This window comes from Nannospalax galili, unplaced genomic scaffold (assembly GCF_000622305.1).
Source record: "Nannospalax galili isolate Female #2095 unplaced genomic scaffold, S.galili_v1.0 scaffold388, whole genome shotgun sequence".
NCBI lineage: Eukaryota > Metazoa > Chordata > Mammalia > Rodentia > Spalacidae > Nannospalax > Nannospalax galili.
Genome location: NW_008360304.1, coordinates 5,752,591 through 5,767,794, shown reverse-complemented (window position 1 = coordinate 5,767,794; position 15,204 = coordinate 5,752,591). Strand labels below are relative to the sequence as shown.

At 37.6% G+C, this 15,204-nt stretch overlaps 1 protein-coding gene across 4 annotated transcripts in view; it reads right to left on the bottom strand.

The window, feature by feature from the left end:
- Window positions 1-15,204, bottom strand: part of Zc3h13 (zinc finger CCCH-type containing 13) — a 97,784-nt gene that overhangs the window by 69,369 nt on the left and 13,211 nt on the right. For all 4 annotated transcript variants that reach the window (XM_008824394.3, XM_008824396.3, XM_008824395.3 and 1 more), the window contains one exon: window positions 14,818-14,929. In XM_008824394.3, the coding sequence (XP_008822616.1) occupies window positions 14,818-14,929 (112 nt within the window). Of the gene's footprint in view, window positions 1-14,817; window positions 14,930-15,204 lie in introns of those variants that run through there.

Here is a 15,204-nt window from a genome sequence, read left to right as displayed (position 1 = left end):
TGTTCACAACTTTGGGAAAAAAAAGTTTGATGTCAAATTTCTTTCATTTCAGAGATACAGCGATTGTGAACTTTTAAATTACTCTCAGTTATATTCTTACTTCTTAAACATTATTTGTTGTGGGCAAATTATTTTCATTACAATCTTTGAAAAAAATTTATTATTTTTATTTTAGGTGTATGAGTGTATTGCCTGCATGTGTGTAAGTGCACTTGTGTCATACAATGCCCATGGAGGTCAGAAGAGGGTGTCAGATCCCCTGAAACTGGAATTAGGATGGTTGTTAGCTGACATGTGGGTGCTGGGAACTGAACCCAGGTCCTCTGCAAGAGCAACCAGTGCTCTTAACCACTGAGCCAACTCTCCAGCCCACAAATATTATTTTTACAAAGTAGACATTACAAAGAATCTGAAATAAAAAGAAATATTAAGGCTAACAGCTAGAAACCAATATTAAAGTAGATTAGTAGCCAAACAAAATGCTATGTTTGGGGAATGACTATAACTTAACTCTTATCTCATATGGAAACAAAACAAAACAAAATACTTCAGTAACTATATAGCTACAGATGTCCTTTAGTAGAAAATTTGGTGAGAAAAAAATATTAGTCCCCAAAGTTTCCAGTGACAGCTTCCTACTGCATTTCCTTTTACCCTATTTCTAGATGGTTCTAATTATTAGAAAATTCTTGCTTAAATTAATTGCATCTTTTGTCTATCTCTCCATAATTTCTGTTGATTAGGACTAGTTCTGGACTCTAGAATAATACAAAACAGACCTAGTCCTTCTTCCACATGCTAGCTCTAAATATCTGTATATCACTCCTAAATTCCTTCATGTCTTCTTCTATTAGCCCAAAGGCCAAAGACACCTTATGCTTACTACAGGTTCCTAGGCCATGACTTTCACATTTTCATTGTCTACCATCTTCTACACACTAACATACCAATGTTTCAATAACATGACATCCCAAGTTAATTTAATCTTCTCAGGGATACAAGGACTCCATATAGTCAAGATGCAACTTCTTCCCAAATTGATCTACAAACTGATTATAGAGACCATCAAAACCCCTGCAGACAGCTAGGCGTGGTGGTACACACCTTTAATCCCAGTACCCAGGAGGCAGAGGCAGGCAGATCTCTGTGAGGTCAAGGCCAGCCTGGTCTACATAGAGAGCTCTAGGCCAGTTGGGGCTTCTGGGAGATTGTGTTTCAAAACAGCAACAACGAAACCCCAAACCCAAGCAGGCTGCCTTTAGGTAGACAAACTGATGCTAAAGTTTATATTGAAATCCAGAGTAGATACCAGAGTATTAAAAGAGAAGACCAAAGTTGGAGGATGGATACCACCTGACTTCAAGACTTATTATAAAGCTACAGGAAGTGTGGTAGCTGATGAAATAACTGAAAAATACATTAGAGAAACAAAACAGACAACCCAGAAATAGATTCTCACAGATAAAGTCAAGTGATCTTTGACAAAAGAGTTATAGCAATTCAATGGAGAAAAGACAGTCTATCAAAGAATGATGCCAGATCTATCAAAGAATGATGCTAGAAAACTAGGGATCCATATGGGAAAAAGTGAATTTAGGCACAGACCTCACAGCCTTCACAAAAATTAACTTAAGACGGATCACAGACTTAAATATAAAATGCAAAACAGTAGTAAACTAAATCTCAAAGAAGGGAACCCCATTTTAGGCACAACATTAAGGAAGTAGTTTATAAAAGAAATTATAAGGTGGCTTTCATTAAAATAGAAAATTTTCACCCTGTGAAAGTTACTGTCAAGAGAATGATAAAACAATCCAAAAGAATAAGATAAAAAGTTTGCAAACGACATCTGCAAACACATAAAGCTATCACACATCGACTATAAAAAACATAGAACAATTCAAACTGAACAATAAGAAATTTGATTTTTTTTTTAAAAAGAAAAACTCCTGTCACCAAAATGAAGCTATGCAGATGACTGTGAAAGTTACTGTCAAGAGAATGATAAAACAATCCAAAAGAATAAGATAAAAAGTTTGCAAACGACATCTGCAAACACAGAAAGCTATCACACATCGACTATAAAAAACATAGAACAATTCAAACTGAACAATAAGAAATTTGATTTTTTTTTTAAAAAGAAAAACTCCTGTCACCAAAATGAAGCTATGCAGATGACAAGTACATGAAAAGATAATCATCATGGGACGTCATTATGAAACTGCAAATAAACAAAAAATGATACTACCACATACCTTTCTTTTGAATTTTTTTTTTTTAAATTTTGTGTATGAGTGCTTTGCCTGCATGTATCAAACTGCATCATATGTATACAAGGCCTGTGGAGGACAGAAAAGGGCATTGGATCCTCTGGAACTGGAGTTACAGACAGTTGTTAGCTGTGATATGGGTGCTGGGAACTTAACTCAGGTCCTCTACAAGAGCAGCCAGTGTTCTTAAAGGCTGAGTCAACTCTCCAGCCCCTCTCCTTATATTTATTCCGTCTTTTTTTTTTTTTTTTTTGAGACAGGGTCTCCCTGTAGCCCCAGCTGGCCTGGAACTCGCTCGGTAGGCCAGGCTGGCCTCAAACTCACAGAAGATATGCCTGCCTCTGCCTCCCGTGTGCTGGAATTAAAGGCCACCATGCCAGGCCCTACTTTTTTTTTTTTAAATCGGGTCTCATTAAGTGGCCCAGGCAAGTCTTATATTTGTCATACTCCTGCCTCAGCCTCCCAAGAAGTTAAAGGCCTATTCCATTAGATTTTTGGTTAAAGCCGTTTCCTTCCTTCCTTCCTTCCTTCCTTCCTTCCTTCCTTCCTTCCTTCCTCTTCGTTCCTGACAAATCATCCTGAAGCTTACTTTTTCTATTCCCTTCCTCCCTCCCTCCCTCCCTCCCTCCTCTCCTTCCTTCTTCCCTCCCTTCCATCCTTTCTTCCTTCCTTTCTTTTTCTAAATTCTCTTTTCAGTAACACTCCTTGGCATTTAACCAAAGGAACCGAAGCCTCATGTCCACACAAAAATCAGCACAAAATGTCTACAGAGACCTGCTTACTGTTGCCAAGAACTGGAAACAACCAGCATGCTTTGCACTAGGTAAATGGCTATGTAGATTAAGGAGGCTGGCTGATAAAGATCTGTCAATATAGGTCCACAGATGGCAACAGGCTCACCACTCTGAATGAGATACCGATAGTGCAGACCATGCATATGGAAAGATAGTCACTGGAAGTCTCTTTACTCTGCATTCAATTTTGTCATAAATCTAAAATTGGTCTAAAAAGTAAAATTTTGGAAAGAGAAATTAAACGATTATACTTGGTATCATACACAAAATGTTATTGCAGGTTGATTATCTCTAATCCAAAAGTCGAAATTTGAAATGCCTCCAAATCTGAAACTTTCTGGGCACCAGCATAATGCCACATATGGAAATTCGAGAAATATCCTAATGTAACAGATTTCACACAAACGACACTGGTGCACAAAAACAGAGTAAAAGTACCTTCAGATTTAATGTACACTTTATAAGAAATAAATGATTTTCATATTGAGCTAGGGGTACCATCACCAAGATACTTCATTATGTATTTGCAAATATCCCAAAATCTGAAAACATTTGAAAAATTTCTGGTTTCTAGCATCTCAGATAAGTGATTTCCAATCTGAATCCCTAAAATATGAAGCCTGGAAAATAGAGAGCAACAAGCGGTGAGTAGTGTGACAGGAGGGCAGGAGACATGGGCAGAGGGTACAGAAAATCACATTTAAATTTATGAGGATGCCTAAGCTCACATGGAAGAGACATACACATTAAAACTAGCCTGATAACATGGTTCCCCTATCTAATTGGGAGAAATATAAGTATGGCAATATTCACTAACAAAGCAAAGGGAAAATACGCACTGCCATATACCAGCACCAAAGCCAAAGACTCCAAAACAAGAATCTGTAGCTACTCAGCTGTATGGGCCGTTTTACCTTTGGCACAGCAGTTCTATTTCTTGAGCTACGCCTTGCTCTAAGTCATACTACAAAAATATACCAAGTACACAATCATTCACCACAACTCTACACTGGTAGCAACACTTCCATGTGTGGAAGGCTAGTTGAATAATGCATGGTATACTCAAACAACAAAATACCACATAACTATGAAAAAGCCTAAGAAATCTCTCTATATTGCTATGGAATGACTACCTGGAAATATACAGTGTTAAGTCAAAAAGCAAAGTGAAATATAAGAATGCTAACTTTCATGTATGAAAAGGACCACTACACACAAATTTATGTGTGTAGACACACGTGTATCAATATATGCTTTTAACATATGCAGACACAAATACACACACATAAACATATATACAAATAAAAGCAGCAGGAAAAAAAATTAGCAGGGTATAGGGACGCACTCCTTTAATCCCAGCACTCGTGAGGCAAAGAAAGGTGGATCTCTGAGAGATCAAGGACAGCCTAGCTCCATAGCAGGTTCTAGGCCAGCTGTGGCTACAGGGAGACCCTGTCTCAAAAAAAGAAAAAAAGTAGTAAACGTGGTACCCTTTAAGGAACAGGGCACAGTAATCAAAAAATGGAAGCTAGACATTTTAAATGTAAAATGTTTTAGATTTAAGCTTAAAATTGCATAGATATTTTACATAATTAAAATAAATTATATTACTGCATATGAGTGGATTGCCTGTATGTATGCAAGTGCACACATGTCCTGCAATGCTCATGGAGGTCAGAGAGGGCATCAGATCCTCTGAAACTGGAGTGACCAATGGTTCTTAGCCACCTTGTGGGTGCTGGGAACTGAGGCTGGGTCCCCAGCAAGAGTGGTCAGTGCTCTTAACCACTGAGCCATCTCTCCAACCTCTTACATAATTTAAAAAAAAAATAAAATTGCGGGGTGTGGTAGCACACACCTTTAGTCCCAGTACCTGGGAGGCAGAGGCAGGCAGAGTGCTGGGAGTTCAAGGCCAGCCTGGTCTACATAGTGAGCTGCTCAGGTCAGCTGGGACTACAGGGAGAACCTGACTCAAAAAGACAAAAAAAAAAAAAAGTTAAAAAAAATCTCAATACTGAAAACTAGAATGAAAAGATTAACTCAAGTATGTCTTACTTTGGTGGTTTAACCACATGTAGAACTATTTCAATTACCTTAAAATACAGTAATTGTCTAGATACATCCTTTATGGTGAGATTTAACAGGTATATAAGAAACAAAGATCTACCCCAAAAACCATGCAATAGTTACTCTTCTCATCATCTCTGTGACAAACACTTGACAAAAAGCATCTTAACATAGCAGAGGTTTGTTTTGGCTCACAGTTCGAGAGTACATCATGACAAAGCAGGCCTGGTGACCACAGCTAGCCTGCTTGCTCATTATCTAGGGCAGACCAGGAAGCAGAGACCAGACAGGAAGCAAAGACCAAACAGGAAGCAGAGCTGGGCTAGAAACCTCAAGACCCACCCCCGGGACCCACTTCCTCCTGCAAGGCTACAGCCCTGATTCCCTATAACCAGTGTGTCCAACCACCATGGCCCACGATGCTGACGCTAAGGCTACAAAAGTAGCACCATAACTTTGCTGAGCAATGGGGCACATGCCTGTAATCACAGCACTCTGGAGGCTGAGGCAGGAGAACTGAGTCCATAAAGAATCTGCCTTCTCCCACCCCCAAAATGGTAAACTTACGTAAATCATTATGAGAATTTTTTTGAAATTTTATTTATTTTGGTAACACAATTGTGAGGTTCTGGAATGATCTTGGTTCCAAGTAGTAAAGTCAAAAGACTGAACACATACTATACAACCTACCAAGATAGTGCTACCTACTGGGGATCAAATTTTCAAACACATGAGCCTGTGGGGGACATTTCACATACAAATTTTGACATCTTGTTAGTAATAATATTGTTAATTGTATGGAGGCAGAGGCAGGTGGATCTCTGTGAGTTCAAGGCCAGCCTGGTCTCTATAGTGAATATAGTTAACTGTTGCTGTGAAACTATTAAATATAATATTATGATGTATAATGTAAAGAAAAACTAAAATTTTCCACATGAGGAAAGCAATACAACTATAAAAGCCCTGAAATCCCCAAAATCAGAATTACTTTAACTTATTTTTAAAGAGAAAATACATACTTCCTAAAAACGTTTGGTGAAAGACTTTAAAAATGATTAATCTAGCTGGGCATGGTGGCGCATGCCTTTAATCCCAGCACTTGGGAGGCAGAGGCAGAACTCTGTGAGTTCAAGGCCAGCCTGGTCTACATAGTGAGTTCCAGCACAGATGGGCTACAGGGAGACCCTGTCTCAAAAAGACCAAAAAAAAAAAAAAAACAACCCATATATATAATATAATGGCAGTAAACTTCCAAGTACATAGTCATCTAGTCATCTTGAAATATCAATAAATATCAATCAAAGAAACCAGAACTTCAGGTGACTCCAAGCACAGAGGGCAAACTATACAGTATACTGGACACGTTACTTTAACAGAAGCAAAAGAACTGTAACACAGACTACCAAGGAGGTGTCAAACAACACAGGATAAATGCAAAGGCAGGCCACACACATTAGGAAACACATTTACAATACATATATTTCACATAGGACAGGTATCTAGAATCTGTGAATTACAAATTTATAATAAAAGACCCTAATTTATGGGGCTGGAGAGGGCACAATGGTTGGGAGCACTGACTCCTCTTGCAGAGGACTTGGGTTCAATTCCTGGCACCACATGGCAGTCAACAACCATTCATAACTCCAGTTCCAGGGAATCAAATGCCCTCTTCTGACCTCCACAGGAATTGCACAACGCAGATGCACTTAGACACATGCAGGCAATATACTCACGCACATAAAATAAAAAATAATAAATGAAATATTCTTTAAAAAGATCCTAATTTACAAGGAAAATATATAAACAAAAAACAAATGGCCAGTAAAAGGTATATAACAGAAAAAAAGCCATATGAAAAGACGTGCAACATCACTAATCCTCAACAAATACAAATTATAACCACTACATGCCCACCAGAGTAGCTAAAACTAGAAGAACAATGCCATGTGTTGACAAGAACACACACTGAAACTCATCTACTGTGGGTAGAGATGTAGCAACACTTCTGAAAAACTGTTCAGCAATTTCCTATACAGTTAAAAATATACATATGATCCAGCATTCTACAAGGAGGTGTTCACTCAAAGAAAACATGCTCTTCTAAAGACTTATACTCACATTCCTAAGTTGTATTCAAAATAGCTGAAACCTAGAAATGGACAGATGCTGCTGTATCATAGAATACTAATCATTAAGAGAAACTATTGATATAATAATGTGGTTGAATTTTGAAGGTATTACACTGAAAGAATCAAGACAGCATATATACTGCAGGGTCTGTATAAGGTGACAGAGCTGAAGTGATCAAGTGTGGGTTTGAGAGGGTATTGACTACAAAGGGACATAAAAATATACTTTGAGTTGACAAATATTCTGCATCTTGACTGTAGCTGTGATACGTATATCTGTTGAGAATTAGACAGTATACTTAGAATGGGTATATTGAAATTATATTTCAATAAAGTATGCTTTTAAAAAAGATCTCAGCATCTAATATAAAGAGGGCCCACAAGCTAAGGATGGGGCACATGGACTTAAAAAGTAAAAATAGTGATAATAGATTAAAGTTGAAGACATCAGTAAGAACAAGAGTTACCTCAAAATATATACAGAGGGTCAACATATAGATATAGACATGCATACATATAAAATGCTAGTTAGTATACACATATATTCTTGTACTCTGTTCTGTTAGCTGAGACATTCTAACATTACTCAGATTTGGATTTCTACATCATTTTTTAGTAACAGGAAACAGAGTACATGCATATGTGCTTTTTCTGAGAGAGAGACAAAGTACATGCATATGTGCTTTTTGAAAGAGAGAGAGAGAGAGAGAGAGAGAGAGAGATTATTCACCCCTGGTACACATCCTTTGGGATATAAAGAATCCCAAACTATTCACATGAAGAGACCCACAAGGAGAAGAACTGAGGCTTCCAGCTGTCCAACATAAACTGCTAGACATATGAATCAATAAATTTAGAGACAACTCCAACCGACATTCTTTCAGTACTTTAGTTACATAAGAAAGAGACAAGATATCTATACATCCTTCACCTTTCTGAATGCCTCACAGAATTCACTAGCATAATTAATGACTGATACCATGTCAGTTTTCATATGAAAGGAAATTGTGTATGCACAATGAAAAGATACCATAATTGTCCTGTACTATACATGATGAAGTTTGTACCCAGTAATATAGAACTCTGCCAACACTCTTGCTCCTCTTTTTTTCTTCTACACCTTTTCCTTTGAAATAGCTAAACACTCATTTGAGCAATTTACCCCTATGGCAACCAGCTTCCTAAACTGCTATTTTGATGACTTTCTACTACTCCTATTTTGCACTTGCATTATTTTACTCTTTCTAAAGCATTTTTGTATGTACTCCCCCACTTAGCTTTTACTATAACTTGTGACATATGGGAATAGGGACCTTAGTATTACAGATTAAGAAACAAAATCAAGAGATTGAATCAGGATAGTCAGTAATTGTTGAAAACTTTGATCTTAAAGTCTCCATTGTATGAGTCCCTCTTACTATGGTTATATGGAAGCTCTAGGACCATCCCCTTTCCTAGGCATGCTTTTGTTGTTCGTTTTTTGGTTTTGTTTTGTTTTTTTCTTTCTTTCTCATCTAGTCAGAAATACTACAATTTAGAAAGGGCACAGAACTAGGAGGGGGTGGTAAAGAAGAGAGCTAAGAAGGAGACTGCGAAATAAAACTCAGAGCTTAGTGTACATTCTAAAAAAGCCACTAGACACAGAATGCTTCACACTAGAAACAGTTTTGATTCACGATATGACGGAACCTGGCACCAAGGATAGGAAAAGATCTATTGTAATGTACAGAGTCAGAAGAGATGTCAACCTCTAAGACACCTGTAGTAGTCTGGAAGTTCGTCAATCACCTTGAGCTCCATCTACACACTGAAATCTGAAAAAGCAACTTAAATAATAGCCATATTAAATTGCCCCATGGTAACATCAAGTCTAAAGAAGATTCTCTATCTGAAGATAATCAGGTTGAAAGTACAAAAATCAAAGCAGGAAAACTGAAGGGAAGTCTCAAAAGAAAAATCTCTGAAGAAACAGGAACTGGAAATGGTCATGAAAATGATAGATTAAAACAGCTGAAATAATTAACATCAAAGTTGGGCACTTGGCATTTGGGAAGCTAAGGCTAAAGCAAGAAGACCATAGTCTGAGAACAAAAAATACCAATACCAAAAAACTCTATCAACAACAGCTACAAAAGGCTTAAATTTCAAATTTTGCCTATTTTACCACAATTAAAAACTAAAGGAAAAGCCAGGCTTGGTGGCGTATGCCTTTAATCCCAGCACTCGAGAGGCAGAGGCAGGGGGATCTCTGTGAGTTCAAGTCCAGCCTGGTCTACATAGTGAGTTCCAGGACAGCTGGGGCTACAGGGAGATTCTGTCTCAAAAAGACCGGAAAAAAAAAAAATTAAAGGAAAAATCAGCACATAAAAACAAACGCAGTCACTATCTTATTTTCTGAAGGTTCTAGAGAAACAAAAAGATACACGCCCACAGTGTATCTTGAAATTCTAAGCTAGATATTTTCCTATTACAACGAATTATTTAACCCACTACTGAATGTCACTACGAAGCTTCTCTGAGAACATCTCCTAGAAAACATTTATGCCTCTATCATTAAACAATGCTTGAACATTCCAACACTCTAGACTTAGGGGTCAATTTTGCTTTCAATGCTAATTTGCTTGCTGTGCTCAAATTCTACAAAAATAGTAACATCTGCTATAGAAGACAACACAATTACTGTAGTGGAAAGGTTCTCTAGATTCATTAGAATATCAGGTCCCTAGTCACTTGACCTTGAATAAGCCCCTCTCTTATCTTCCATTCCACTGCATTAATTCGGCTCAAATAATTTTACATTTTCACTGTCCTCTCAGAAAGAAAAATAAACAGGTAAAATTAAAATATTAATATATTTCATTTAACTGAATTCAGTACGTATTTCACACTTTCATCACATCTCAATTAAAACTAGTCATGGTGGGCATCAGGGACCCTAGGCTACCAAGATTTCCCAACTGAGATTGCATATCAGAATCACTTTTGGTTAAGGGTCTAGCGGTAACATGAACAAGACAGATCTTTTGCCATTCTACTGCCAAAGTGAGCGAGACACTCACAACAGGGTATTAATCTACCTTCTCAGCTTCCACCCTACATTCAGATGCTGCAACAGGATTCCTCAAATGTGTTAAAGTCCTTTAAAATTCTTTAGCTACTGTGTTATTTTCTGCATCTTTCTTGTCCCGTTACCCACAACCCTATCCTTCCCTGTGAAGTGCTTTCTGCTTCTGCAGGTAATTATTTATTTTGTCCATCGTGCACTTTGCTTGTGTCTCTAACATCCTATCAAATACTATAAAATTACAATTTATTTACTTATGAATTTGTCTCCCCACAAGATCAAGGGTAACAATTTATAATTTAGACATATTGAAGTAGAACTCATTAACAAAGAATGGTTGGAATTACTGTGAACTTGCTGAAAAATCACTTGTCTCCTACCTCATCTATGCCCACACTATTGATGCCATGGTGTCCTTCCCTAAAATCAAGTTTACCTCCCTACAGGAAGTCACTACATGAAGATCAACATTACATGTTGCAGCAGGAATGCACCAGAGAAATGAGAAGTTAATTTGTCATATAAAATACCTCAGATAATTAAAACCTGGTATTCTAGCTTATTCAAAGTTCCTGTTTATTTGAACCCTGAATTCTCCAAAACTTGATCACTCATGGAACTCTTAACTCATCCCTTAGATAAACATGAAGCTCAGTACTTTTGAAGGCTTCCTCATCTAGGGAAAGCAAGAATTAGACTTTAAATTTCTTCATAGTCAACTTTGCTATCTACTGAGGTGATCTGATGAACACATAGCCTTTATGATAACAATATCTTTATATTTAGATATATGCTAACAATCCAAATTAATGCTCACATTCAGTTTCTGTTACAAGTTTGAAGTCAATTTAAATTAAAGAAGAGCCATTTTAATACCCATATATGCCATTTTTTAAGTAATCAGCATGTGATGGCCAATCATGTGACTTGTTTCACAAATACCTCCACAGCAACACACTGACAAAGCCAGCTCCTAATTTATAAACAAGGAAGCTGACAGCAGAGTTTAACCAACAATCCCTACAGGTAATGAATGGTTTCACATTTGTAAATCTTGGTGCCTGCCCTTTACATTAATTACTGTTTATCTAGTTTTGCTAGAGTCAGTTTGTATGAACTCACAACATATGACTCATACACACATACACACACACACACACACACGCATATAACTATTCAGAACTCTTCAATCTTTTAATGCATTTTACTATTGTCTACATTTTGTGTATTATTTACTTTTTTGTTGCCATGATAAAACACCATAACCAACACAACTTATTTTGGTTTATAGTTCTAGAGGGACAAGAGTCCACCACGGCATAAAAACATGGCAACAAGTGACAGGCATGGTGGCAACTCCATGGACAGCGAGGGCAGACTGAAGTAAAAAGCTGTGAGGTCTCAAAGACCACCCCCAGTGATAAATTTCCTCCAGTAAGATCACACCTCCTAAATTTCCACGAAGAGCACCAACTGGGTACCAGGAATTCAAATTTGTGAATCTATGGGGGACATTTCTCATTCAAAATACCACAACATATAATAGATATAGATACACAGCTAAAATACTTTATATACTATACAATGGAATGATATTTAGTATTTCTTCCCAACTATACAGTCAAGTGATACTTCACAGCTTCAAACTGCCCATTGCAGGAGTATTTTCACTAAAAGTAATTTGCACACCTTACAAGGCTTATCTTTCTTTGAGTACTGTGTTTTTTGTTTTGTTTCTTTAAAAATCCATTATTAGCCAGGCGTGGTGGCACACCCCTTTAATCCAAGCACTTGGGGAGCAGAGGCAGGCGGATCTCTGTGAGTTCAAGGCCAGCCTGGTCTACATAGTGAGTTCCAGGACAGCTGCTGGGCTACAGGGAGACCCTGCCTCAAAAAGACCAAAAAAAGAAAAGAAAAAAAACCCAACAACAACAAAACAACAACAACAAAAAACATTATTTTGAATTAATATGTTATTTTAACCCAGAAATTCTGAATCAGTAGGTAAAGGGTAAGATACTGGCAAGTGAATTCTGTAAAAGATCATCCCCCTCAAGGAAGTCTGATAAATACCCAAAGCTGAAAACTACATTTAAGATTTCTAAAACCATTCTACTGTATCATACAAGATGGTAGAAAGTTACATAATTAATATTCATAGATGCCAAAAAGTCTCTATATACTACAATGTAAAATTGTTAGTGCTTTTTATGTGTCAAAAAAGTTACAGAAAGCTTCTATGTAAATTATAAAAGAAATTGCTGTTTATACAATCTTAACTCTCACAAAAGGCTATAACACGAGACAAGTAGATATCCACATGCAAAAGAGTAAGACTGGACTCTCACCATTTAGTTGCTGCCTAGGGCTCATGGTCAATGGGGCAATAGGAAAGTAACTGTTAAAAGGTTATGGTTTGAATGAGCGTCCCCCATAGGCTCCAAGTATTGGGATACTTGGTCCCCAGTTTGTGGTGCTATTTGGGGAGAGTCAAGAAACCTTTAGGAGGTGTGGCCATGCTGGAAGAAGCATCATCAGGAGAGGACTTTGAGAGTTCTGAAGCCTTGCCCGGATTTCCAGTCTTGCTTTGCTTCCTGTAGCTACTTGAGATATTTGAGCACTTGGCTTTCTTCTCCAGCCACCTCTTCCACAGCCATTATGCAGTCTTACTCCTTTGAACTGCAAACTAAATAAACTCTTCCTTCTATAAACTGCCTTGTTCATGGAGTTTTATCACAGCAACAGAAAGTAACTAATAAAAAGGTATAGGGTTTGTTTGTTTGTTTGTTGAGAGATGAAAACTGTAGTGATGATAGTTACACAAATGAGAATATCCTTTAAAAAAAACTGTACATGGGGGCTAGAGAGATGGCTCAGCAGTTAAGAGCACTGACTGCTCTTCCAGAGAACCCAGGTTCGATTCCCAGCACTCACATGGCAGCTACAAACTGTCCTTAACTCCAGTCCCAGGGGAATCAAAGCTGACCTCTGTGGCATTGTACAACACATACATGCAAGGCAATACACTCATACACATAAAATAAAAATAATAAAAAAGAAGAAAAAATTGTACATGAAGAAGAGAGAGGAATGTGTTGGGGGTTCCTGGGAAGTATAGGAATGAAGATGCATTGTTTACTTGTATGAAATTATCAAACATAAATAAAAGATATTCTAGATTTTTTTTAAAAAAGCATGTTTTTTTAATAAATTATTTATTGAATTTTTATGTATTTCATACAGAACATCTTAAATCAATCTTAATCATCTTTATTTCCCCTTCCCCACTGGCACCCTCCACAGCCCCCATCCCCACTGGAATTCATACACTCTGTCATTTGTGTTAAGTTAGTGTCCCCAGATGTCCCTCAGGGCAAGTTCATCCACTGGGCTCTCATCAGCCTATCTAGAGTCCCTCCCTTTAAGAAGATCAGCTCTTCCTCACCCAGCAGCAGTAATCGGCTGCGAATAATTCTTCGACCACGATTGGGGCTTATTGCCCATTTCCACAGTTCTATGCTGGGGTTTTGTCTGCTTAAGTTTGCATGGGTCTTGTGCATGCTGACACTATTAAAAGCATGCATAATTTTAATGAATGAATTCTTTGGTATATGAATTTTTTTATTTTTATTTTATGTGTATGAATGTTTTGCTGCATGTAAGTGTACCACATGTCCAATGCTGCCAGAGCTTAGAAAAAGGCGTCAGATCTCCTGGACCTGGAGTTACAGATGGTTGTTAGCTGTCACGTGGGTGCTGGAAACTGAACCCAGGTCCTCTGCAAAAGTATCAAGTACTCTTAACTACTGACCCATCTCTCCAGTCCCCAAATATGATAATTTCTTGAAAACAGCTTTGGGCAAGATTCCCATTACTAACAAATATATTTTTTTAATTCAACAAACTACATCAGAAGAAGGAGTGCTGGCTCAGTGATTAAGAGCATATACTATACATGTATACCCCCCCCACACACACATAATTAAAAATTAAAATTAAAATTTCTACATTATATATTTCTCTTTGACTTCATTGCCTGCAAATGACATTGAAATATTGCAGATCCTTTACCTAAGTTTTATAGTTCAGTTTTTGTTAACCTATGCTTTGTTTTCATGGACTTAATTCACAAAGTTTCTACTATATGCCACTTCCATTTTCACTGAAAGCAAAATGTGATGGCTAGCTGAATTCTGAAAACTCTGTAATATATTTAGATGCTCATGAGCTCATGATTCGCAGAAAGGTACAAAAGTCTAACACGGCTCAGCTCCTGCTCTGTCAGTCAATGCCTGTCATTTTAACTGCCCAGAAGAGTGGATAGTTTCCCCAGGGGATTCCCGCCTCTTACATTTTTTTATCCTTATAGGACATTTAATGCCTAATTACTCATTTACCATTGATTTAGCATACAACTTAATATTAAAAATGGGATTTAAAGACTAAGTCACTACTGAAATATAAATGGGTTTGGTAAATCTCACTCTCACCCTAACAGGTGAGGACGACTCATCCGCATTTCGTTTCTGGGGTTCAGTATCCACATCCTGGCGTTTGTTCTTCATTCTTTCTCTGAGATCACCCGTGGGTCTTTCTGGTGACCTTGGACACAAAACAAAACAACAAATCTATATTTCTGTAATGTCAAGTTTCCCCCTAACACCAATCAAAATGTGTACATGGTAAAAGGTAGTTTCCTCATAATTGAAATAGTCCCTCTGGCCAAGCATGGTGCATGCCTTTAATTCCAGCACTCAGGGAGGTAGAGGTAGGCAGATCTCTGTGAGTTCGAGGCCAGCCTGCTTTACATAGTAAGTTCCAGCCCAGCCAGAGCTACAGGGAGACCCTGTCTCAAAAAAAAAAAAAAAAAAAAAACC